We start from the raw sequence: 27,471 nt of genomic DNA on the forward strand, positions 1-27,471 counted from the left end.
CTTGGCAGCCTGTGCTCTTGTGTGCTCCGCAGCAGGGAGGTAAAGAAAGCAAGGGAACTACCAGATTAGTCAAGCCTCCCAGAGCCAAGAGATGTGGCCTGGTTGCCACTCAGAGCTATGGGAAAAGACTGCTATCAAAGCTGTCAAGAAAAGCTGAGTTGGAAAATGTCTCTTCAAGCAGCAACCAAAGGAAACCACAGAGATGTGTTCCAGGAGCAACAGAAACCCACCTGTCCCATTGACTCCAAGTCTGTTACTGAATCTAGTTCCAGCATTTGCATATGTTGTTCCATTTTTCTGTGTATCAGTTTAAAACACACCACTTCCAAGCAGAATATGTATTGTCCTAATAGCAGAAGCGTACGCCTGTTGGTGGATCTGTAATCTGAACATGTATTTCTGTATGTTTTAGTCTTCCCATTTTGTGTCTGATTTGAAGTATACTACAAGTCTATATTCAGTACTTAGGTACTTTATTATTGCTCTAAGGAACTCTTTGGAGATGAGGCTTTATAAACTCATTTTAGGATTAAAAAAAAAAAAAAAAGTTTTAAAAAAAGAAAACATTTGCAGATTCTCTACTCACTCCTTGGTGTTTTCTAACAATTCCTCATGGTTTCTATTAAGACCAACTCAGCAATTTCCATTGGTCATTGTGATACTGTTTGAGTAACTGTTCTCTAACCCAGTCTTTCTTGACAATATCTTCTTGGATTCCTTCCAGATTCTTAATATTGTCTCCATCTCCCAGCTCCTGCTCTCCCTTCATCCAGTCTGCCCGTGTTTATGTACTCCCACCATGGCCACAGGAGCAGGCCATCTTTTTTAAAGGATGTGGCCCTAGCATGCAGTTTCTCACACTGCCACAGATCTCTGTGCTCTGACCAAGAGGAGCTGGAGATGGTGGTGGGCCTCTTTCACTTTTCTTCTGTGTGATCAACTGAGCATGTGACAAGCTGCTACAGGATAACATACTTCAGGCTACGACCACTTCTGCAGCCTGTCATTACCATTCACCTCACTTAACAACCTGCGAGACGTGGTTGGACCAGCACTTGAAGTGTGTCCCACAGGAACAGTTTGTTTTGCTCTGTCACCAATATAGCACACTCTCCAGTGGCAAAAGTTTTCTTCTTAAGTATAACTCTCAGTGTTTCCCTACGTAGTTCTCCTCTAGTAATATAGCCAGAGGAGAATATAGCCAAGGCATTTCTTGAGGTATATGTTCAAAATATGCTCAGTAAACTTGGATGCTTTCAGAATCTGTTGAGTGTAGTCCTTCCTTGAGCACATGAAAGGCTTCCTGCCATCTGGCACTTGCTGTCTATTCCCCATGTACTGGTGTTTTGGTAAGTTCTGCCAGTAGTGCTATTCCTTCAAAAAACATTGGCACAAATTCTTTACAATAACTGGCCAGACCTAGAAACTGTTCCTGTTTCTCCTGGTGTCTGTAAGCTATTCCTCAGTGCCTGTAGGTATTGCCTAATGGAATTTTTGAGTATTTGTTATCTTTTGCTGGCCTATGCTGAGCTCTGCCTGCTAGTAGTCTGCCTGCCTAAGCAATAGCATTGCTTGCAGAGTCTTTGTACAGTCTGATGGTAATTTGCAGATCACGCAGCACAGACCTGTGCATACTCCACTTGGAACCCAACAACACTGTCTATTTGTTACTGAAATGTTGCTGCTGTTTCATATAAACCAAAGGCTACCCTTGATTTCAACATTTAAGAAAGGCCATTCCGTGTGGAAGCTCATATCAGAGTACCTCCCAATAGTAATTAGTTAGATTTGGGTTGACTTGGATTGATGTAGCTCTCCCTAAACACCCTAATAAATATGATGGTTTTCATGTGACTATTCATCACATTTGGAAATTGGGTTTCTTTCCCAGAAATCCATGAGATTCATTAGCAATCCATCCTACCTCTACACTATGCTTTCAGGGGCAGAAAACTCCACTTTACTTTAGCCTTCACTTTACAATATTCTCTGAATATGCTTTATCTTCATTCTGCAGCTGAGTCCTTTCTGGATGTCTTTTATTCTTGATAACTGCATACATCAAATTTTCTGAGGTGCTGGTTGCTTTTTTGCTGTTGTTTGTATGTTTGGTTGGTTGGTTGGGTTTTTGTTTGTTTTGTTGTTGTTGTTGTTTAGCATTATGAGGATACAGTTTGGAAATCCTGCATTATTTTCTCCAGATGAGAAAATGACTTTATATTTACAGTGCAACACATTATTACTAAGACAGGATCAACACATTGTCACAGAAGTTAGGAACATGGACCCTAGAACTGATAATAACACCAGCACTATCATCAGATGGCACAGTACATCTGTGGCACACAAGTACCACCCTTTATTATTTCATCCATGCTTTTTGTGACTGCTTTGTTGCTCTGTATGTTTACTATGTCTTACCTGTAAATGTACCACTGGGTCTGGTTTTACCTGTATCCTAAGCTTGTAGACAACAGCAGCACTTCGAACCTTCCTGACTGCTAGGAGTATATTTTCTTGAAGAAGTTATTGTATACAAAATGTTATGACAAATGGACAGTTGCTAACTAGGGAAGGTGTTGCAAACTTTGAAAACAAGTTTTGGAAAAAAAAAATTATGAAGATAACTCCAGTTGCTCGGAGTATCACCTACTAAAGTTTTCACCCCACTTTCATCCTCCTTCCATCTCATTGTTTGGGATGAATCTTATAATTTTGCCCTTTCTCTGGCAAAAATAGAATACAATATGTTACAGTCTTTTGGACACATGACATATGTTAATGGCATATATTTCAGAAATTTAATTTACATTAAAATATAATAGAAGGAAATGATAAAGCTGATCAGCAATTTTTCTATGATTTCTAAAGCAAAGCTCCTTGAGCTTAGCTGAGAATTTTACACATGAAAGTTTGGGGGGGTAGGGGGGAGGGAATTTAAAAAAAAAATAAAAATTCCTGTGCTGCCTCCTGCAAATATATATTATGGATTTTTTTTTAATTATTATTATTTTTAATTATTTTGGCATTCTTTTTGTAGTGCTCAAAGACTAAAAGATTTTTATATAACATGTATTAAGCTGGAGCCATCATAAATGTTTTTTTAAACTGCTTAAAAACACAGATGTTACTGCTCGTGTTAGCACTGGGAGGTACCTCTGCATTGATGGTTTACCAAACACCAGGTTAATTTGAGGCATTAATTGGTGGATCATAGAATCATAGAATCATTAAGGTTGGACAAGACCTCCAAGATTGTCTGGTCCAACCATCCCCCTACCACCAATGTCACCCACTAAACCTTGTCCCTAAGCATCATGTCCAACGTTTCCTTGAACACTCCTGGGGACAGTGATGCCACCACCACCCTGGGCAACCCGTCCCAATGCCTGACTGCTCTTTCTGAGAAGAAATGTCTCCTCATTGCCAACCTAAACCTCCAGACTTCTGTAAATAACTTCAGACTGTCACGGGTATACAGAGTACAGGACTCTAATGAATGACGTTGTTCATGTTCTTAAATAACAAGGACCAAATAATTAGCTATTGGGATAAATCTAATCTAATTCCATTGTTGACCTTCCTTTGAAAAGTAGGTTGGATTAGAGAGCACCCAGGGTCCCCACCAATCTGAGTAATTCTGTGACTCTGTGAAAAACACATGGAACACAACCTTGGACTAGGAACGTAGAAGTGTCAGTGCAAATACCTCAGACAAAAATCAATTTCTTTCTTAAACATTCACACATACATAAACACACATGCTCATACTCATATGTGCACAGACACACACACATAAAATCTGTTCATTTTTCTAGCAAAAATAGTTAATTCTGCAGGCAATATTCTTACTCCACTGAAATGGTGGTAAAAGTCTCTTTGACTCAAGTGGGTTGAACTGATACCACTCAACACAAACCTTGAGTGAAATATAACATAATTTAATAACCTTTTAGCAATTAATGCAATTAGATTAAACCAGTGAGAACATCCTTCCTCTGTGCAAGTCAAGAACAAGCATGGAAATAAACCTACATGTAAGTGATGAGTAGAAACCACACTGACAATTTCAGTATATGTATATATTGCATGAAAAACGGAGGTAGCTTATTCCTCATTTCTGAGACTGTCATAAAAACAAGGACTTACAAACATTCATCCTATTTCAGTGCCATTTCTAGACAGCTGATTTCATAATTAGTACTCAGATGCTGAAATCATTGTTAAATTATACACTGCTACAGGGATAATTGTGTAATGTAGCTACTCAGTATTGTAGTGTGAGTAGAAAAATACCAAAACCACACTTTACAAATCGCAGACATTTGCTTGGGTCTTGGAAAGCATTTTGCAATTGTTGGGGAAAATGCAAAATCTCTTTCTTGACCACATTACCAATTTTTTCCCACACTTTCTCTCTTCTGCTTTTCTTTCCAGAATTGGAAGAGTGGTTATGCTTTTTTTCTTTCCCCCCACCCTTCATTTTCTCTTCTACATTCCACTTTCAAACAGCCCTACCCCTACGGAAGGACTGATAAGAGTTCAATAACCCTACCTCCGCACAAGCTCCAGAACAGCAGTCACAGCTGGGTCCTGTGATTTGGGGCAGCAGAGACAGGAAATACTTTCCAGCTAAACCCCAAACAGTGTAGCCATGACCCTCTGGGCACTGGTCTTCGAGGAGCCCAAGTGCAAACAGTTACTCTCTTCTTCATAGACTTTTCCAAGAAGAAAACAGAATTAAAAATAAATATAGGCATGTGAGTAGACTTTCAGGCCCTATTATATGATGCTTCTCCATTTCTGTTGTGCATCCCTACCTTATGGAGTGTCTAGCACTTGCATGTAGCATAGTATTCTTATAAAATAACAAATTAAAAAAAAAAAAAAGAAGAAGGTTGAAGGCAGACATGCTCCCACTCACAGAAATGTGCAGTAGGCTACAGCAGATCACCAAAGCAGTGCTACTGCTGGGCATCACATGCTGGGACACTCAGGCAGGACTCAAAGCTGCCCACTGGGTCTCTGTGCTGTACGCCACTCTTTAACCTAGCTATAGATTCTCTGAAGTGCTCTGTCTCAGAAATGGAGAATGGTTTTGCCCTCTTACTTGGTATCTTCTGAGTTTGCTGCCCAAAGTACGCTTTGGCTCTGTGACTCAGGGCAAGTGATTCTTGTTGTTTTTGTCTTTTTCTGATTCTGAAATATAAGCAAATTATGCCTATATAAATTTATTTAATAAGGTATGACCCATGTTCTGACACTGTTTGCAATTTCCTTTGCAGGGGATTTTTCTGAGCTTACAGTAAACCCAATTTCAAGGGTCAACTTCTATTTAAAAAGCCTTCTACTGTTGTTTATATTTTAACCACTGTGCTAACTAAAGTACCCTGACTCTGAAACAAGATCTGATAAACTTCCACCTATGGTAGGCCTCACAGTGGTCAAATAAACGAGAACAAACACTACAGGATCAAAACTGGGGAAAGATTAAGACAATATATGGATCTTATGAGAGAAAAGAGGAAAGGAGGAAAGACAGAAGTAGACAGATAACTCAACAGTTTTAAACAGCTCATTTTAAACATGATGCCATGAGAGGTCACTTCCTTGTCACAAGACAGTAGTGAGGATCATCAGCCTGGCTGATGAAACACTTCTTGCATTTTGACATTTGCACATTGAGAACTTACAGAATAAGCATTCTTACACCAAAATAGATTTCTGACTATACTCCCATATCCAGTTTTCTAGTACCAGATTCATTAACACAGAGATAGATTATTTTTCTCCAAATTTGGATTATCAAATCCAGAGTTTCTTTTCTCAGATGCACTGAAGTAGACACATTTTAACCAGGTTTAATGCAATGAAATTGAGACAAGAACTAAGCCTAATTGAGACAAGAACCAAGCCTAAAAGAGGAAACTGCTACAAACCCGCAGACAATATGTGGGCCTTTAACATGAAGAAGGCTTACAAGAAAGTGCTTGCTTGCATGGTGCCTGAAAATGTTCCCAAACATATGGACTCCTGGATGGAGTGATGGATGGAGCAACACATCTTTGGCTACACGGAGTAGATCTTTCGGTTTTGAAAACTTTTAGAAAAAGCTTTTCTGACTACAATTCCTAAAACATCATGTTTATCAATGTTCTACAAACTCAGTTTAAAAGATTTTCAAATCCTCCCCCTTCTCCCAAATAAATTGTTGTTGTTGTTTTTTTGTTTGTAACTCAAGCAAACTGAGCCATGGACAGTATAAACAGCTTGCTCATGAGAACCACTAGTGTCACCACCAGCAAAGGGCAGACTTGGATACTTGGAGGGGTTGTCCTCCACCTGCAGCCTCATGTCAGGCCCAGATGATATATAACATGGTGTGTCAGGTACGGCACTCATCCCACAGGCACTTGCAACTCCCTATCCCTAGCCTCCCAAACTCTGCCTGCTCACAGAGGCAGCTGATCAACCTGACACTGAATCAGCCCCTGGCAGGAAAATGGGGACTGAGGATGGTCCCAAGGCCCTGCTGGGAGGGCCAGAAAGGAGGGGATCAACTCCAGTGTGCATAGGAGAAACAGCCACATCTAAGCCAAATATATAGCTCTGTTCTTACACTTTAACCACCAGATGGGCGCCGTAATGTGGCAACCCAGAGAATACCTCTGGAAATGCAGAATGCAGAGGAGTGGGGAAGAAGGCAGAGGCACTGGAGAGGGCAGGGCTGTTCTGAGGAGGAAGGAGAAAAGTGCAGCCAGAGAGCAGCCATATCCCACCAAGGCATTGGGCCCATGCAGCAGCTCCAAGTGGCCAAACCAGACTGCACCAAGGCTGTGGGGCAGCACTGTGTCCACCAAAGGTGCCAGCTGCCCCCTCTGTGTGTGGCAGTGCAAATTCAGGAAGGTCATAGGCAAGCTAACAAGACATGAGGATAGGTGAGCACACACTGACTGGGCTGGGCCAAGATGGTAGAAGGGGCACCAGAGGTATGGAATGGGTGAGAGGAAACCAGGATCTGGAGTGAAAACAGAAAATGGGGTTAAGATTGTGAATATCATGTGGGACTAAATGAGCCTTCAGTAGCTCTCCAAAGCCTGTTTGCCACAAAGCTTACTTTGTGATACGCTCCTTCATTTCATCCTTCTTTCCCAATGATTAATTGTTCCTAAAACTGGTAACCCCGATCCCACATAATTGCAAAGCATCTAATTCCTCTCTATCACTCTCCAAGGGTTTTCCTCAGCTAGTCCAGCTCCCATCAGCTACTCTCTTGGGCCCATCTGCTTTGGTTCCCTGCTGGTCTCCCAAGATTCTACAGATAGCCTATGCTTTGCTGTATTTCACAAGTCACATTAAAATAACATCAAACATAGAAAAATAGATAACACAGTATTACAGCACCCTACACAAAACTACAAGCAGGACCAGCTCTGGAGTTTTCACAGAATGTGTAAAATAGCAGCTAATCTGGTACCCATTTGTAAAATAGCAGCTAATCTGGTACCCACACTACAGTTCTGCTCTCATATACATTTACTCCTTCATCCCTAACCTTATCCCAGACTCTCACTACAATGTGGGTTAGACTTAAAGTAGGTGCAAAAAGGTCATGGATAGGCTTGCTATTTTTTAGATACAGCACATGATTCTACGAACTTTTTGCCTTCACTTGCAAAAGTCTGAACTTCTTGGCCCAGTGGTGCACATTCAAGCCTGTTTTCCTCATCCAGCATCCCATCCTGCCTCAGGTGAGTCACTAGCATATTTGATACCACAAATTGTTTTGAAGCTCCAGCAGTGACCTAACATGCAAGAGAAGCCATTAAACAGTTCTGCATTGTAACTTTTCCAAGGCAAAGACCACTTGGGAAATGCAGAGGAGAGCTGATGTTGAAATCAGTGTAATAATGAACAAAGTCTGACACCCTCACTGGATGAGTTTATGCGTACAATATGAGGTTAAATGTCTGGGAAGGAAGAACACCAAATAGCTATCTGTGGGTCTTAAACATAAAGTTATGACATGCTAGGCATTGAACCAAAACGACCTCTAAGTCTTACAAAATAATAATAAAAAAAAAAAAACAAACACCACCACCAAAAAAAAAATCTAAGAAACATAGGAGAGAATGAATTATTTGATTAAAAATTAATTAATTAATTAATTAAAGTTATATTAAACCATCTTTCAAGTTAATATTGTCTCAGTCTGATAATACCCTGAGATTACCCTGAGTGCTTACCCTGAGATTAAAATGAAGTTGGTCCTTACACACCAGTATAAGTGTGCATGGCTGAAATTAACAGTGGGACCCTAGTGTTAAGAAAAAAAAACAAGTTCTGCCTGGACAAACCATTTCCCATGCTTCCCAGTAACATTGTTCTTGACTATTCTCTAGCAAAGTGATACCAAACAATTTGAGAACAAAAACATGTCTCACAAAACAAGAAAGTGCCTTCACATTTCCCAGCATCCAATAATACAAATGTCTGAGCCTGATTTGGTAATATATCCAATTCAAGGTTGTTTGAACGTCCACTCCACAGTAAAGGGGGTCACAGCATGGGAGAATGATTAACTTAATCTGCCTGCCCTGTTTGTTTGATGCCGCCTCACTCCAGTGCAAGTCAATAAAACTTTGTGCACCGACACACACAACTTCCAGCACCTTCCAGCTGGGCCAAAATGGGAATTAGCAAAGCTGCCTTGCTCTTTCTTCTTGTGCTCAGCTCGGGTAAGAGTCCTTTGCCTTCCACTTGCAAGGGGGAGATGGGGGCCAAATGCTTTCAAGCTCCATGTTGTGAAGACGGGTCCCCAAATCCATGTGCCACCACTTACCTGGATGAGGGTGGGTTTGGGGCTTACTGGCCAGCAAGAATTGCTGTTGAACAGAGTGAGAGCTGCGGTTGCTCTGGTTAGAGACATGAGAAGAGCAACAGCCTTGGTGTGTGCATGGGAACAAATGGCAAGCATTTGCCAACATTCCAAATGGCCAGAAATGGTGGTACCTTTGGCAAGGACATGTGTTTTTCATGTGTAATTGGAAAATATAAAAGGGGTCACAATTAGAAAAGTGTATGAATAGGTTTTAGCAACTAGAAATATTAGAGGCAAGTCCCAGCATTAAAAATTCTAGATAATGTTTAATATTAAGAATAATCATCTTTAAATTCTAGTTTCTAAACTGAGTTTTTCAAAAACACCCTAAATCAAATCAAATACACCTCACAAATAAGTAAGAATTATATAACGAGGTGGAAAATATAGGATTTTTACTTTTGTCTACAATACTCTATTTCTGCTTGCAAGTCTTTCATTGAATAGCTATAAATATTTGCATTTCTGAAAAAGGCAGTAATATGTCTTTGTTACACTGAAAAAATCCATAGACTTTGAGAAAGTGGTAGCAAGAAAATGTATCACATTTTTACTGTAGTTGCATGTAGTTTCATTGTTTTCTTAAAGTGTTATGCCCTTCCTAACAAGTTATGACCCAATCAATATTGTTAAAAAATCAAATGCTATAAATATTATGATAATGTTATGCCAAAGAGTCAACAGAACAGAATTAAGGTTGCAAGGAGGCTACACCATAGAGGGAATTCTTCGATTCTTCACTTGAATCTCTTGATGTTGTGGAAAGCATTACAGCACCACTGTGACATTTTATTTTTTTAATCCAGGTTAATGTTTTCATTCACAATTGACTTAATCTAAATGTCATTTTTGTTTTGAAATATCTAGTGGAATCTGTGAGCCCTGTGCCTGTCATGTGAATTTTTATTGTATCCTTTTCCACTTTATCTTCATTTTATTTTTAACTATGCTTTTCTTTCATGCACAAACTGTCACCACTTAGGGCCACTCTGTCCCATAGCATACACACAGAAAAAAACATCTAGTAACCTCTCTGGATTTGCAGTGGTATGAGAGGAAGTATAGTCTAGCTCTTATATCCATGTTATCAACTCTACATTGTAGATGCAAATTTATCAGAAAGAGCAATACTCAACTGCAGGCACTCAGTTGAAGGAAATTAACTGTACCAGGACTCATGCCAGCCTGTTTCACACTACAGAAGAACGTTTCTTAGGGAAGGGTGAAGCAGTTGCCTGAAAGAAATTTCCTCAGTATCAAAGACATAACTAAATAGCCCTGCAAAGTCTCTTGATCAGAGGCTATAGGTCTGAGCTGAAGGAGGCTTCCTTCTCCCCATCCTGCTGCCATTGGGCAATGGCTCAGAAGGAAAAGGGTTAGAAGATGAAGAAAGAAGTTCCTCTTTTGCATGTCTGTCACTTATGAGGGGGAAGCCATGATTCGTAGCCTGTATGCCTTTTGTTCTGCAACTGTGTAAATCAGAACGCAGAACAGTGGACAGAGCAGGACGGGGGTATGCTGCAAAGACCATGGGCCAAATGCCTGTTTGGGGTTGAAACCATGCAGAATGGATAACTGCCAGAGCCAAATGTTTGTCAGTAGAATCATAGAATCATATGCTCATCCAATAAAGAAACTGTAAAAAAATCACAAGACTCCTGCAACTCCATGTCCCTGCAGCTGTGAGTCATGAAAGTCATAGTCTGGTCAACTATATCTAAGCATTCAGAAATTGCATAGCTGCAATAGGAAACAAACAAACAAACAATAACAACAACAACAACAACAGAAGCACTAAATGGCAAACTCCTTTACAAGAGGATTTTATTTGAGCATTTTTGGTGTTCATTGGTTCACACAAGACTACCTTTTAGTGTCACATATATGGATCACGCAGCTGTAGCTCAGAAGCTGTAAGATTAATTTATTTACCGGTTTATTGTCCTGTGTTCTTTCATTGCAATAGAGGGCAACATCTGCTACCTTAATAATTAGGTAAGATCAAATACAGACTTATTTTTTAAAAAATGATAAACTGAACATGACTACAGTGATAACACCAAAATGATGGCTCATTTCTTGCAAGAGAATTTTAACAGATATAAATATGGTGTGACTAATAAAACTGAAATGGTCCCATATGGGTAGAGATCAGCAACGGACAACAGTTTTTTTGAGTCCCACTTCTACACTTTCTCCAAAGTATGGACAATCAATATATTCTTTATGTCTCTGAAAACACACTACTTTTTTTCATTTTTCTTTGTTCTCTTCACTTTATACATTAGGTTTGTATTACGTTTAATGAGTTTTAGAATGACACAAAGCACTGTTCAAGCCACATCTCTGTCTTGCTTTCCACTGGGTTTTCAGTGACACCACCCTTTACCACACCATGCAAGAAAAACCTTTTTAAATTAATTAATCAGCTAATGTCACCATTAACTGATTTCTTACTGTAACTAAATGATGATGTTGCTCATCAAGGTGACAAAGAATTTAACATGGAGGTTTGAAATTAATAATTTCTGCACTCACATTCTTACCTCTTTCTCTCTTTTTCCTTTTAGTGCAAGGAAGCATACTAGACAGCTATGTGAGAACAGAGGGAGCTTGGCTGCTTAACCCAAAAAAGCAGATTTATAAGACAAATACTATAGAAGAATGTGCGGAGCAGTGTGAAACTGAAACTAAATTCACTTGCAGGTAATTTCTGCTGGTTCCTATATATATGTTTCAGATGGTGGAAACATGCACATGTACAGATGATGGAGTAGTCTACTTTATCTATTGACTAAACTTTAGAAAAATATCCCAGGAACATGTTCTTCTGAGGTTTGTTGGAAAACCAGAAAGCATATAGAAAGTTAATGCCTGAGAGACATGGATGAAGACAGAGAACAATTAAGAAAATTATGTCAGATTTTTACTGGAAAATATTATTATCTCTTAATGTCTAGCTTCACATGCTGAAAACCAGCTTGACATAGTTTCATTAGGACTCTTACACTCCTTTTGCAGTAGAGTCATAAGTAATTGCTTGGAAATCTATGGTAGCAATAATCACATTGCTCATGTTCATTGCCTTACGTATTATCTTGAGGACATGTCCATTATTCTGAATTTTACATTTTTTGGACTTGGGTAACTTCTATTTACTGTGAGAAGGAGACAGGCATCTAAATCTAAGTCATTTTTCTGGCCAAGCACTCTCTCTGTATTTGCATTTAACAAGGCCCAGGGGATTAGGAAGGATGAAAGATGTTAACCAGTCTATACAACCAGCTTTTGCCCAGGATCCTGTCTTAGCAGAGCCTCTTGCTTTGAGCCTAAGGCTTCTGAGCCTTCCAGACCTCAGCTTCAGGAGCCCATTCATTTTATCTCAGCTGTAAAGAAGGCAACTGGAGTATTGAGGAGAGAAAACCGTGACTGCAGTGAGAGGCTGTCCTCCCATTTGAGGCAGGGAGGTTTTCTCTTCTAATCATCATGAGTAGATCTACCACTTCTGCAGGATATCTTTTTGAACTCAGAACATTGACTGTCTGCAGCGCTCTTTCCAGCACTTGGTTCTTTTTCAGGTTTTTATCAGGCAGGGATACCCTGGTGCTGACTGCTTTATGTATTTTATAACTTTGTGTTTTGAATCTGAAAAAGGTGAGGACCTGACAGTAAAAGGGAAAATGATGCTTATTTTAAAGAGATATAATAACCCTAAAGGATGACAGAGGTTTGCTGACAGCATAAAGTATCACTTACTCCCTTTGATCTGACTCCCCTCTCTGAAAACTACACAGAGAAAGTAAATCTTCAGTAGTACTTAGCCCAGGCAGGTAGGAATGAAGGCAGAGAGGATGAGAGTCTATGTTAAGATTATATATTCACAATTTGTAAGGAGTTATTGCTACCTTTTGGGCTCAATATCATTCCTTATCTTCTACCTCAGGTCCTTAGCCTCTACCTCAGGTCCATCACATGACAGTGGAGTGACTTTAGGATGTTTTGTCCTTGCATCCCTGATTAACTGTGAGATCTCTTAAGACCAGTAGAGAACAGGCTCTATCTGGCAGGGAAGAATCTGGGGGACGAAAGGTAGATGTTAAGCAGAATTTCAAGACCAGGCCAGCACAGTCATCTCAGTGCTTCAGACCAATGAATGTAGGCCAATACTTCTGCCTTAGCTGACTGTTGGACCATGCTTGTAAGATCCAACCATAATGTAAATTTAGTGTTACTAAGAGCTTGGTTTGGATCAGGGGGAAGAACTGAGTTCACTTTTGACCTAGAACAACCAGTACTTCTCAGAGAACTCACGGACTCAGCAGGAAGTTCAGATGTGATCACTCCTCTGGGAAGAGGCTGTGCGAACTGAGAAGTACAGGCACACCTGGACCATGCCGGTTGATCTCGGGGCTACAGAGCAGTTTTGTCCTTGTTTAATTTCCTAGAGTAGACCTGCCTGCTTAATGCTATGTTTCTATTGCTCTTCATTGGTTCAGAAAAGTCAACAATAGAAATTACTTAGCCTCCCAAGAGTTTTCCTTGGATACAGTTGTAAAGGTTACACCACTAGTTTTGCAGACTTAACAGCCTTGACACTTACTGAACAAATAGCTGTGTTTTCCAAAGTGCTTACATTGCTTCAAGTAATGATGACCTAAAACATTTATCACAAGGTAATTTATGGTGTTGGTTTGTTGTGTTTCACCTGTTCCTTGGTAACTGCTGAATACTGTAGAATATTCCGCTTCTTGAATGAACACGAATATTTTTGAAACAAGGTCAAGGTCCTTTGTGCATGTATCCTCTTTGACATGTTCTCTGGCATTTCTGGCACATTATAAATGTTGGTGGGATTTTTTGTTTTGTTTTGTTTTACCCTAGGCATGATTTCGTCATATAGCTCCTTTTCAACCTGACTTTGATATGGAGACTCAGAAGTCAAATCACCACTGAAAATGGGAGCTGGGATACTAAATGATTTGTGAAACAGTGGCTGGATCTTAAATGTTGCTGAAATGCCATGCTTCCAAAATGATAACTGAATACTAGAAAGGGTGTTCAGGAAAATAATGCACACATTCAATTACTGTTTCTTACTTTGCTCTCTCCTCTTAATTTCAATAGGGCCTTCTTATTCACCAGTAAAGACCAACAGTGTTTAACATTGGCTGAGAACACCAAAACATCAGTGATATTCAGAAGAACAAATGCAGTTCTTTATGAAAAAAGACGTAAGTTTACATTTTGAAATTATTTCTCTGAGATATCCTTTTGAGTTAGACTAACATAGTGTTATTGTAGCTAGGACCACATCCTCACTGGGTCACACAAAGTGGGTAGATCAGCACTCATCTAATACCAGGTTTCTGGAACATTGCTGGAAAAGCAAATGCCAGCTTTTTTTTTCCTAGATTAGTGCTCCAGCAACTTCCCTCTTCCCTAAATTCTGGGGATCCACAGGACACAAAAAAACACTGTTGCTCTGAGAACACAGATAGCTCTAGAAGTAAAGGAGGTGCATAAGGGTCCCTTCTCTCCTTTTAAACCTGCCACTAACCCATCTTCTCTGCCATTACCATCTTCTCTGTCTCTGCCAAGGGTACTAGGAGGAGCTACTTTTGCTGGCAATGATTTCTAAGACAGACCTTTGTCCAGTGGAAAACTGGCAGAAACTACCGAATAATTTCATATGCATCTCTAAAGTAATCATAGTTTACCTCAGGGGTACTCAAATCAATTTTATTTTGGTTTCATTTGTTCTCAGAATTATTCATGTGTATGATATAATTAATTGATGTGGTGGTATTTTGGATTCTCCTTTTGTATGTGTTTTGTTTTTGTTTTTGTTTTTGTTTTTGTTTGGGGGGAGGCAGTTTAGTCATAGATTTTTTTTTTTTTTTTTTTTTTTGTCTAAAGTTAATTTGATTTCCTATTCTATCTGGCAAATAGTAAGTCTACCTTTAAGAAATGGAACCTATCCAATTTTTAATCATCTCTTTAAGAAATCTATCACCTTATGCCACAGGCAGACAAATGATTGGGTTCTAAGACTATTTTTGACTTACATAATCAAGCACTGATCTCTTGCTATATAGAGGGAAGAAGGAATGTATTTCATTTTTAATGTAATGTAAGTTTTATTGTATCATTCCCTGACTTAATAATGCACCAAAAATAACCTTACCGATCAACCAGACGTGAGATAATCAGCTAACCTTTTAATAGAATCAGTGATGCCCTCTGTTAAATGACTTTGTCATCATTGCATTTCACCATTTTTCAATTTGTAACTTTTAAGAAAATATATTAATACATTTGAGAATGTTCAGAAATTGGAAACTCTAGTAGGTAACATAGATATGGCCTCCTTCAACAAAGAAAGGAAATGAACTGGTCTCTCAGGTGGTACAAATCATCCAGTGGTCTCAGAAAGACAGTTTCTTAGCAAAAGTCAAGACTCCCAATAATTAGACTGTAAATACCAGTTCGCTCCACAAAACTGCATTCTTACTCCTCTGTTGACTTGCAAAGCTCAAAAAATAAAGTAATGTTATGTGATTAGCTCACATAAGATTTTACACACTCATTTAATAACTTTATCTGGGTTGCAACTGAGCATCCAAATGAAATTTAATTCAGATATGGTGGATATAAGTTTTCACAGGAGGGTGGGAAAGCATTGGACCACATTGCCCAGAGAGGCTGTGGAGCCTCCACCCCTACAGGTATTGACTGCACAAAGCTCTCAGCAGCCTCATCCAGCTAAGAAGCTGAATGGAGGTTTGAGCCAAAACCTATGAGGGTCCTTCTCAGGCTAATATTTTACATATAAAAATACGCATCTGTGTATTTTTTCTTGTTTTTATAATCTTTGAGGAGATGTTTGATTTTTTCTCTGACATTAAGGTCAACTCATAATTCAGTTTTTGCTCAGGGAGAACTCCCAGAACTAGTATATTTAGAATATTTAGTAGAACTACTATAATTAAAAAAAATAGCAAATGTAATACTAAATTGCCTTTATTAACTCACTGCCTGGCTTGAAAATCTTTGATGTTTTAAATGGTCAGATTAATATAGGAATTATTTTTTCTGGCAGAGATTTATTTTTATCCATCTAAAATAAGTACTGATAAAGCTCTGATGCCCATAGACAGTTTCCCTTTTTGTATATATAATTGATAGATAATTTAATGTTTTGAACATAAGATGTTTTTATTATAGCCATAAACTGGTGGGAATTTCCCTGAACCATGATTACTAAACAATCTGCTGTAGTTGCTATTGTAGAATGAAAACAGAATGGATCTATCGGCAAGTAAGAAAATTCAAAAATCTAAACAAATGTCTTACTTTGAGATATTCTGTAGTGATTTTGTTTCAGTACTGTGATCAGAAGACTGTTATTCTGGCTTACCCTATCATTTTTGAGACATCATTTGGATTCACTGGCATTAGAACCTGGATGACAGTCCTGCAATATTCAGAGATAATCTGTTATGGTATCTTTCTGTGATAATAGGCATGGATTTTAGTTTCTTGAAAAAGAGAACAACCGCAGCAGTAGATATGTAAAAAAAAAAATGTAGTTTTACTGACCTGGAATGTCAAAAAAGTTGTTCTCTTTTCTGGTTTACGAGTTTTTGGTTACTGTTGGGGACATCTCCAAGATTCATACAAAGCATAATAAAGTCCTGACTATGCATATATATATGCATGTCTGTGTATATACACATAAGTACAGTAAAGCTGTAGGAAAAGCTGTGAAACATTCTTCTTTGGATAGTTTTGAGATATCAGACAGTATGTTTATGTAGCCCTTAGTGTGTATGTGTCAGATGGTTTCTCTGTTGCTCATCTCTTCATTCCAGAGGGTCTTAATTACGTGTCCATTCTAATGATAACATCATTTTAATCGGCTGTGATGGAACACAAAGGAAAATGTAGTTTATACCTAGGCAGACCATATCACTGTCCCTAGGACCTGCTTCCATCCAGGTACTTCAAGGAAATTCCTATCACATGCCCAGATATTTTTGCAATACGATTGCTGAAGCCTTTATTATTATTATTATTATTATTATTATTATTATTATTACTATTACTATTGTTATTGTTATTATTATTATTATTGTTATTATTAACATGTTTATATTAATAATAAATATATTAATATTTATTATAATAATAATGATAGTAGTAATAATAATGATAATAATATAAAAATAATCACAGAATTTACAGAATCATTTTTGCTATGGCATGTGGTATAGAACAGGAATTTGACCTTCTCTGGGTTATAGAAAGAGTAATTAAAAAAACTAGAATAAAATCTAGTGTTTGGGGATTGCTATGCACATACCTGTTTGTAAATAGTTAACCCAAGGGAACATGGGTTGAGTTTGGGGATCAAAGTTAGTTATTTGTCATCAGACAGAAAGAAACTTAAAGGTTATATAAACGGTCAAAAGTTTATGCAAACAGAAAGAGTCAGTGTTTGACTGATTCAATGTTCAGTTATTCAGGTTTTTAATGTTAATTTATTGCAAAACTGTTTGAGGGTTCCAAATGGCTTCCAGCTACAGTTTCTAGAATAAACTTGCCCATATATATACATTGAAGTGAAGATAGGCCTAAAGGTAGCCTCATAAATCTAGTTCTAAACTACCTGTCAGCCCACAGAAGATCTGGAACTATTTTCAGATTCAAGTGTCAGTTCTTTTCACTTTTGTTAAGGAAGATCAGTGTAAAATGACAGTCTTTCTGTAGGTGTATGCTAATCTTGTGCTTGTACATCAGCTTTGGTGTAAGAAATGATGAGAAAAGCTGTTGCAAAACCGGATCTCCACAAATATCTGATTTGGATGTTGCTTAAAGACACTGAGACAAGCCAGGTCACAACCTAAAAGAGAAGTTGCTTTATTGCAGCTAGAAGGGAGGAACTGGCTGATGAAACATACCCTGTGCATAATAAAATGTTGAATGGGGGGGAGATGTAAAGAATGCTGAAATTCCTGGGTGGGGAGGGGAAGAAAATAAAATGAAAAAAAATAATAGGTTGTTGTTTCAATTCAATCTATATTTTTAAAGTAAAAATGCTTTATGAAGCTTGTCTTAACCAAACAAATAAGTGGCTAACAAAAATTATTCATTTCATCTGCTAATAAACACAAAAGGTAATTTCACTAAGAAAGATTTAGGAATCTCATGGCCAGCATGTTTGGACTTTGGGGAAGTTGAGGTGGGGGGGTGGAGGGGAGGAAGGGTTATTGATAGATTTTACCATTTAACCTTTACTGGCTGTTTGAGAAGAGAACAAAGTTGACATCATTCTCAGTTCAGAGACAGTGAATGTGCAAGCCCTGAGACTGCACGAGTCTGCACTGTAGACCAGGCTTGAAACAGATACTTTCTATGATGCATTTTTTAATGCATTAATTTTAATGATGGGTTCTGCACAGAACACAGTTTGGAAAAATGGTGCACTAATCAGTGTTACGGAAAATTAATGAGAGTTTGAAGTTCTGCTTTGTTATGGGTGTCTGATATTTCTCACCCACTGTTTTGCATTTTTTCCCCATACCGTCATTGAGGATATTTTTTCTCTATAGACTGTGAGGCTTTTTGGGAAGTTTTCTTTCACATTAGGTCTTGTTAACAGCATGACCCTGTCAACAGTTGCACTAATGCAGCTGTGCAGGTGCTGTGACAAAGCCTTGGGAAAAAAAGATGCAGTTGGGAGCCAGGAATACCTGAATTCAGTATTGCTGCTGAACCATGTCATGTAACCCACTGCTTTGGGCAGAGAATCTATTGAGTTTCCTGCTTCATTCTCCAAGCTGGAGGGCGTACTGCCTGGCAGTGACTCTCCCTAAATTGCAGAGGCAGAAGCTCCAAGGGAACTTGCAGACATCTAAGTTTGTTCTGCTGTGGCAGAGCCACCACTTGCATGCCAACTCTCATGTCACAGCAATCAGCTCTTTGCTTGGAAAGATGGCTGTTCAGACCCCCCAGGGAGATCTAAAAGGCTGCAGTGGATTTGTGGTTGGTCCCTCCTCCTTCCAGGAAAAAAGTGACAACCTTGTGGTTTCAGGTCTAATTTTATGTAAAGGTTAATAATTTAAAAGAATTTAATGTTTTCAAGGATACCAATGCAAACATCAGGCTCATGTCAACATTAATACTCCCCTTGACTATTATAATGACAGGGTTTCATTACTAATCCTTTCTCTACTTTTTCTTTTTTCTTTTCTTTTCTTTTCTTTTCTTTTCTTTTCTTTTCTTTTCTTTTCTTTTCTTTTCTTTTCTTTTCTTTTCTTTTCTTTTCTTTTCTTTTCTTTTCTTTTCTTTTCTTTTCTTTTCTTTTCCTTTCTTCTCTTCTCTTCTCTTCTCTTCTCTTCTCTTCTCTTCTCTTCTCTTCTCTTCTCTTCTCTTCTCTTCTCTTCTCTTTTCAAGTGACTACTAAGTTTTGAAAGCTAAGGGTACAAAAACATGTCTAATTTGCACTTTCAACCAACTACCTGTTTTATCTTGTATTTTATCTTGAATTTGAGCATAATATAACAAATTAATTAAATCTCATTTGTGACATGGTGAACTTTAATGAAAAAATTGATTCTGTATATGCTGAATTCCAATGGACATGTGATGATACTGATTAATTATGCATGTGTCATTTCAGTTTATCTTCTAGAATGCAAGGAGGGAAAAGGGGTGAATTACAGAGGAACAGAAGCCAAAACTCAGAAGGGTGTGCTGTGCCAGAAGTGGGCTGATAGTATACCCCATAAACCTAAGTATGGCCTTTTCATATTTGTATTTTCATGTTTTTCTGAAATGTTGCTAAGCCATTTATGTATGCTGAGTAGTCTTATAAGCAATGCATTTGGTGTTCAAGTTTTTATAAAATAATTTCCTACAATAATTTCCTTCTTTAATCTGAATTGGAACGCAGACACCTGCGTAATTGGGGCTGCATGATCAAAGGGGAGTTTTTCAGTCTTGTCAGTTGCGTTTAATTTTGTAGTCATTACATGAGCAAAATGATAGACAGGAAAGCTGTTGGTTCTTCTGAAATAAGAATTTTTCATTAATCTCAGCAGAGCAATTTCTTCTCCTGGCTGAAGGTATAAAAAGAAACAGAATACATCATTCTATCAGTGAATCCATAGACAATCAACAAGGCAGTATTTATTGTTTTTAATGAAAAACAACCAACCAACCAGGTTTACTTAGCAACCACCTAGTGACATAGCATAGCATTCAGGTCAGAGAGAGCTCTCACATTTCAGCAAAGTACTTCTCATAGTATCTCCTGGGAATGTGTGCCAAAGGAGACTTTTCTCTGTGTATTAAAAAGTACCTTGGCTGAGCAAAAATTATTGGAAACTGGATAGCTGGAGCGAATGCAAGTATTAAAGACTTTTCTGGCTTTAAAAACAACAGATTTCCTGAATTCTACAGCTATGGCACTGGTAACACTTCAGCTAAGGCACTCAGTAGCTGTTAGGAGACTTCTAATGAATGACATCTTCATAATGGTCATCTGATACAGATTTCATGTCTAGAGTCCTCAGATAAACAGTTGGGATATTTGTCTTATTCTCTAATCCCATTTTAATTCTTTTTCAGTTACACACCTGAAAAATACCCTAATGCAGGCCTGGAAGAAAATTACTGCAGAAACCCTGATAATGATGAAAAGGGACCCTGGTGTTACACAACAGATCCTAATACCAGATTTGATTACTGTAACATCCCAGAGTGTGAAGGTCAGGATATGTATACAAATTTTTACCCCTTTTTGGAAGATGTGTTCAAGACTGTGAAGTTATTCTCATACTTTTAATTTTAATTGATGATTTGTTCCATATTTGAGGTTAGTTCAGTTTTTAGTAAAGTTAGTAAAGTTTTTCAACAGCAACCACAAAGATATCAAAAGACTCCCAAAACAGCTATACAAATGATTTTTACTTAGGCAAAAGAATGGTATAAAAATATGTTCTTATATCTTAATCCTAGAATTGAACCACATGATGGTTACTAATGCAAAAGTCAACAAAACATGATAGAAGCAAGGCACAGATTTTCAATTATATCTCAGTCATTCTAATAATTCATCTATTTTAAGAACTATAGTCTGTAATGTATTTTTAAACAGAATACTCTAAAAGTAATCAATTAATTGAATTCAACTCACCTAGAAAATGTAGCTTTTACTTTGCAAAAAAAGGCTGACTTTCAGCCATGGGTTCTGATTAGACTCTTGATTGTCAAGTGAGGTGAGTGTGAATGTTTATGGATCAGTTCACAGGAATTTTCTGTTTCTCTTGTCTTCGTTCTGCCTTGTTCCTACAGTGGAGTGCATGCACTGCAGTGGAGAAAACTATCAAGGAGTAGTTGCAACAACAGCATCTGGACTTGAGTGCCAGCGCTGGGACTCCCAGCAACCTCACTCTCACGGATACCTCCCTGAAAAGTTAGTCAGACTCTGTGATGAGAAGTTTATCATCAAGGTGGCCTGAAGACCACTCTGCCCCAGACAGGCTAATTGATACAGCTAGCCATTAGTGACTTTATTTTTTTGTTGTTGTTTTCCTGTTCAGTTTTCCAGAGAAAAATCTGAAGATGAATTATTGCCGTAATCCTGATGGTGAACCCCGGCCCTGGTGTTTCACTACCAGCCCGAATAAACGCTGGGAATTTTGTAACATTCCTCGTTGCAGTGAGTCTGACTTACAGAGTTCTAGACACAAATACATCTAGACACCTTCTGTTCAGGGTGGTGTAAAGAGCTAGAACAAACAGAAGAGTCACGCCCCACCCTACCCCACAAAAAAGAGGAAAGAATAAGAAATACTGACTTTTAACTCAAAAGAAACAGGAAAGTAAGAAATAATAATAATAATAGAAAGAAATTACCTTGAAATGAGCCTCTGATAGCTCTTTTGAGTGTAAAGATTTCTGTCACAGATATTCCTTCTGTGTTCCCTTTTTGATGGTAGTTTAATTCTTTCTGATAAACTTCTATGTTTATTATGTTTGTTTGTTTTTCACTTCTGGTTCAATTTCCTTTTCCCGTGAAGGCCTGGCCTTGCCACCATACTGGTGGCTTCTCACCAGACATCATCCTTGTCGCCCCTAACTCTCACCAGTTAGTGTACACCTCTTTTATGTTTGCACTAACACCTGTATCTGATGTGCCACTTTCACCCCAGTTTTCTTCACAATATTACCATTTGCTCACTTTCCAGTCGTGTTCTGATGGGGCTGCTAACACTTTGTTGTGTTGTTTCCTGACTGCAGCTAAGGGACCATGTGGCTGCTTGTGAAAATGTTAAAATTAAAGACAAAGAAGATAAGAAAATATTTGTAGATATTTTCTGTACATTTTGGACTTCCCAAACATTTTGCTCTTTAAACCTTATCTGCCAGGAAAGCTATAAATCTGACCCAGTAAAACTCTGTGTTTAACTCTGCAATAGCAACACCCCCACCAGAACCTGCACCAGGACGTCAGTGCCTATCAGGAAGAGGAGAAGACTATCGAGGCACGATATCTGTTACTGAATCAGGAAATACCTGTCAGCACTGGAGCGCTCAGTCTCCTCACAGACATGCTCGCACTCCTGAAAACTATCCCTGCAAGTAAGTGAAACCTCTCCTGTATTCGCTGCCCATGAGAAGTATCAAGGCGCAGAATGACTTCATTTTTCTTCAACTGTGTTGCAGTCTTCAAGCTACACCAGTGCCAATCATCTTTTCAGTTGTTTTTTCACACATTTTCCTATTTTTATTAACTTCTTGGTTTTGGGTAATAGCATGTCCTCTTCTGACTTTAAAGCTCTGTTTAATTATCTTTTTCCCTCTTCAGTTCATCTTTTTACTGTATTGTTGCTTGAGCAAGACTATGTAAAATAAGAAAGTAATTATTATGATACTTGCTTATGACTAGATACTTTCACTCTATGTTTCTTCTGCACTGTTCTTGGCCTCAAAGTATTACATGAAGCACAATCCTCAAATCATCTACTCATCCAGTAGGTGTCTGATTTAGCACATCCAAAACATCAGTGCATTGCAATTATTCATCTAGTAAAGGGCATCAGTAAATGCCTATAGCAGTTACCCAGACGTAAATACAGCAGTAAACTGGACAGCAATATACATTCCCTCCTTGTTCATACCCTTTATCAGGCTTCCATGAGCGGCTTTTCTTAGCCACGTTTTCTGTTTCAGGAATTTAGAGGAAAACTACTGTAGAAACCCTGATGGTGAGAAGATGCCATGGTGTTACACCACCAACAGAACTGCTCGGTGGGAATACTGCAACATTCCCTCCTGTGATGGAGTAGAGCAAGACGCTGCTGGTAAGAACAATGGGAGACATCTGAAGTAGGGAAGTGTTGTTGAGTTTTATTGCAAAAAACCTTAGGTGGCCCTCTGCTGAGTTGTATCATTGTTATAACTCTCAGTAATGTTATCTAGTAGTTGAATTCCTGAGCCCGGTGCGGAGCCTGGGCTAGTATGTTCAGTCTGATGGAGAAGTGCAGAGAAAGTACTAAGCCACCTACTGACCCAACTTGGGAAAAATTACAGTAACAGAGGTATTTGTCTTTTACCGGAGGGTGGTTCACTCCACTTCTAAATTTTAAATGTTCTATGGAAAAATTAATTAGCTTTACATGCAAGTTCATTACAAATTGAGTTCAAAGCAAAACCTAAGGTAATTTATAACCACTGTACCTAAGCTTCATTAGAAGTAATCAAAATGATATTCTCCTTACAGAAAGTAGGCTTATTTCATGTGCAAGTGTGTGGTAGTCACAGACATTCCCCTAGTCTGCAGAAATCTTGATCCACGTGTGAATATTTTGATTGTTAGCTGAAATAAACATGCATGCGTGACAGTATAATTGATGTACAAGTGCTTTAAATCTAGCATATCATGAAATTTCACAAACATTTTAGTCTTTTTGATCTACAGTTTGAGAAAGATTTTGTTACAAGGAGCATGCTGTGGCAGTCAGTGAAGTATTCTGGCTTGCTGTCTTCTGTTGGCTTTCTGTGTTCACATATAAATGTCCAAGTATAAAGATTCAAGGGAAGCGTTTCTGTTATTCACTACAGCTGTTGATGGGCCTGAGCAAGCTCAAGTTACTGAGGAGTGCTATCGAGGCAATGGTGTGAGTTATCGTGGCACAACATCTTTCACTGTCACAGGAAAGAAATGTCAGGCCTGGAACTCAATGTCACCACACCGTCACAATAAAACGTCAGACCGGTTCCCAAATGCGTATGTGTATTTCCCATTTCCATGTTTCCTTCACGAATGACCACTCGTAATCATATTTTTGTTTTTAGCACCTTTAAACAACAGTGATTTTAAAGTTGGCAAGGGAGCATACTTGATAAAAATTCCTTCCTTTTTTTCTTTTTTTTTTTTTTTTAATATGGAAAGATTATCTTTTAATATCATCTTGAAACAAAACACAGTTGTTACTATTATGCTTTAGACTGTTAACTGTTTCTATATTGCTTTTAAACAAATTAAAAATTTTCATAAACTTTTCCTTATACTGAAACAAACCATTTCTATACAATAGTTTATTCCTGAATTTAAGTTTTTGCTTCCTAGTCTTCACGGATGAGTGAATTTCTTATTCTTAACACTTAGTATTTATTTATTTTGAAATTTAAAAAGATATGTCTTCCTAAAATCTATTACTATATTTAGAAAAGCAAAAAGAATTAGAACTTTAATATACATATCTGCATTTACTTATATGGATTTATAAACAGTATTACACAGAATCACAGAATCACAGAATTTCTAGGTTGGAAGAGACCTCAAGATCATCGAGTCCAACCTCTGACCTAACACTTAGTAGTATATGCCTTCAACAGTGAATAAGTACTTGTCATAATTAAATTTTCTTTCATAATTAAATTTTAATTTCAAAATTATTTTCTTTTTTCTTGATTTCCTTATGCTGGAAATAAGATATCTGTTTGAGATTGTACATGATAAAAGATATGCACTATCTCTGTTCCAGTCCTGCTTTCTTAAATATAATTTCAAGTTCTTCTCAGACCTGTGGCATGGATGGGCATATGATATGCTTGCATTTGTAGGGACCTCAGGCAGAATTATTGCAGAAACCCAGATGCTGATAGCCGGCCGTGGTGCTACACCACTGACCCAGGTGTGAGATGGGAGTACTGCAATCTGAAGAAGTGTGATGACAATTTACAAATCACTCTACCGAAACCTCCTCAGACAACTCTGGAACCAGATCCTGGTGAGAATAATTTCTGCTCCTCTCAGGAATAACAGAAAAAAAAGAAGTTGCTTTTTATGCAAAAGTCATAGAATTTAGTGAGAATGAAAGAGAATTCTAAATAATTACAGAATTTAATATAATAACTCATCCACTCTCATCACTTAATGAACTTTCTTGTAGAATTTTATAGGATAGTTTCTGTATTCAATTTTAGATTAATATAGGATCTTTCATCTGTGATATCAGGCAATATTGAAAACACAAGGAAACAAATGGCTGATAGTCTATACACTCTGGTGGGAGGTCTGCTAGCAGTGACAACAAATACGGAGGTCATGGCATTTTGCTGGAAACTGTTCCAAGAATATATTTTCCTGTGCCATATCTCCAGGGCTCCATTTCCTACCAGACGACAGCTGGCCTTTTGAATTCAGTTCAGATACAATTTTGTTGTATCCAGCTTTCTTTTTTTATTCTGTCCTGTTTTTCAGGTTGAAAAGTAGTAATTTTGGATGACTATGTATTACTGCCTTTTACGTACTGTAAAACATGGTGATGAACAGGTAGCAGTGCCTATAAGGAAAAGACTTCATGAGTGCATGGCCTTTGTGGTCCTGGCTTCTGGAGTCAGAAGGGGTCACCTGAATCTAAGCTTCTTTGATTTATAGCTTTCATAATCATGAAGAAAGCTTTTCAAATGCAAGCAAATTAAAATGTGACTGCTAGAGACCATTGACACTACCTTTTCCTCCTTTCCATGTACACATATTAAGTAGGACATATAAGTCCTAATAACATTTCTTCAAATTTATTTCTGCTACACCACCATCAAGAATGGATGTGGCCCAATAGCTCACAGCTGACAATCATAACAGTCATTTCCTTTTCCTTTTTCTTCACAGAATGCATTAATGGAAATGGTAAAGATTATCGTGGCACGGTAGCGAAAACTGCAAGGGGCAGGACTTGTCAAGATTGGAGGTCTCAGAGACCACACAGCCACGACTATTTCACTCCCTTGACTCATCCAGAAGCAGGCCTGGATAACAATGTAAGCAGCTGCTCATTTAATATTTGCTGTCATTGATCTTTTCCTCCTTTTCATGGCCCCTGAGCAAGCATTTCATGCCAGGTCTTTGTAAATTGATTTGTTTTCCTCAGTTCAATCCAAGAACCTGATCACATTAATTCATGCTGACATGATCAGTCTGTTCTTCATCGGAACGCACAGAGATCCCAGCAGCAACACCAAATGCTTTTGAAGCATAGTCAAAGGGCTTCAGATCAGCATTTGCTTCTCGCCACTGCTGAGGACTATCTGGAGTTGGTCTGTGGGCAGTACCTCTGCCTCCTCTGCCAAAAATATACACCAGGGTCATAGGTTTCAGTGTCAAGAGTGACAGGTGAGATGTGGGGGGTTCAGTGTTCAGTCCAAGTTCCTTGAGATATATACATGATGGTTTGCAGCCCTAAGCCTTTACTAATTCCCTCCCCCTACAAAGCCCTCCAACTTCTGCTGCAGCCCATCATGCAAGGATATAAATGCTTCTGACCCATTCTGTAACTCATTCTCCATCTCTAAACTTTATCTCTAGTCTTAACATGTGTACCCATTAAAAGATTTTATGTTTCCAGCTGTATGTTTCCAGCTTGTAACATCCCACATACATGCTTGTCCAGTTTGTGGCTAGCTGTGAATGTGACATAAAGAGCTTGCTTGATGCTGCCAGCTTGATTTTTTTTCCCAGGTACATGACTTTAGAGCTTGTTTTAGCCGTTTCTCTGATAGTGTCACATAGACTTTATTGAATTCCAGCTCAGACTGGGGGAATGCTCTATGAAAATCTGCTCACCATAACCTTTTGGCACTTGCATACAGTAATTAGTAGGGACTCTTGTAGAAGGGAAGCAATTACCCTCTCCTTTTTTCTAAGGCATGGGTTATAATTCAAGAGTATAGTTTCTTCTATAACTAGAAAAGTACCTGGTAGAATTTCTTAAATAAAGAGGAGACTACAATGGGAAATCAGAGTCCAGGAGCTCAAACTGTTTTCTTTTCTTGTTTCTAACTTCTGTGGGCAATGTGGCAGTCTGTCTCTGTCTATACCCCATCTCCCCTCCTGTCTGCATTACTTACCGAATGCTAGCTCTGGGCAGGGCACAGAGGGTGAAGATGTTCTGGAAGACCAGGACTGTGTTAAGCCTGTAGGAGTGAGATGCTACCTCAGGGCTGAGTGGTCTTGCTTTCTGTCTTTTAGGGTGGTCAATAAAGGCATGTGCAGATGGTGGGATTTGATTTGAGATGAC

At 38.4% G+C, this 27,471-nt stretch overlaps 1 protein-coding gene across 1 annotated transcript in view; it reads left to right on the plus strand.

Annotated features, from left to right (window-relative positions):
- Nucleotides 1-27,471, plus strand: part of PLG (plasminogen) — a 60,370-nt gene that overhangs the window by 25,762 nt on the left and 7,137 nt on the right. Inside the window, exons 20-32 of the mRNA XM_082756164.1 lie at nucleotides 7,682-7,751; nucleotides 8,670-8,738; nucleotides 11,452-11,587; nucleotides 14,006-14,112; nucleotides 19,563-19,677; nucleotides 20,513-20,652; nucleotides 21,239-21,359; nucleotides 21,487-21,605; nucleotides 22,366-22,528; nucleotides 23,120-23,250; nucleotides 24,011-24,176; nucleotides 25,016-25,182; nucleotides 26,067-26,215. Coding sequence (XP_082612290.1) covers nucleotides 7,682-7,751; nucleotides 8,670-8,738; nucleotides 11,452-11,587; nucleotides 14,006-14,112; nucleotides 19,563-19,677; nucleotides 20,513-20,652; nucleotides 21,239-21,359; nucleotides 21,487-21,605; nucleotides 22,366-22,528; nucleotides 23,120-23,250; nucleotides 24,011-24,176; nucleotides 25,016-25,182; nucleotides 26,067-26,215 — 1,653 coding nt within the window. The remainder of the gene's footprint in view (nucleotides 1-7,681; nucleotides 7,752-8,669; nucleotides 8,739-11,451; nucleotides 11,588-14,005; nucleotides 14,113-19,562; nucleotides 19,678-20,512; nucleotides 20,653-21,238; nucleotides 21,360-21,486; nucleotides 21,606-22,365; nucleotides 22,529-23,119; nucleotides 23,251-24,010; nucleotides 24,177-25,015; nucleotides 25,183-26,066; nucleotides 26,216-27,471) is intronic.

This window comes from Aythya marila (genome assembly GCF_965140915.1).
Source record: "Aythya marila genome assembly, chromosome: 3".
Lineage (NCBI taxonomy): Eukaryota > Metazoa > Chordata > Aves > Anseriformes > Anatidae > Aythya > Aythya marila.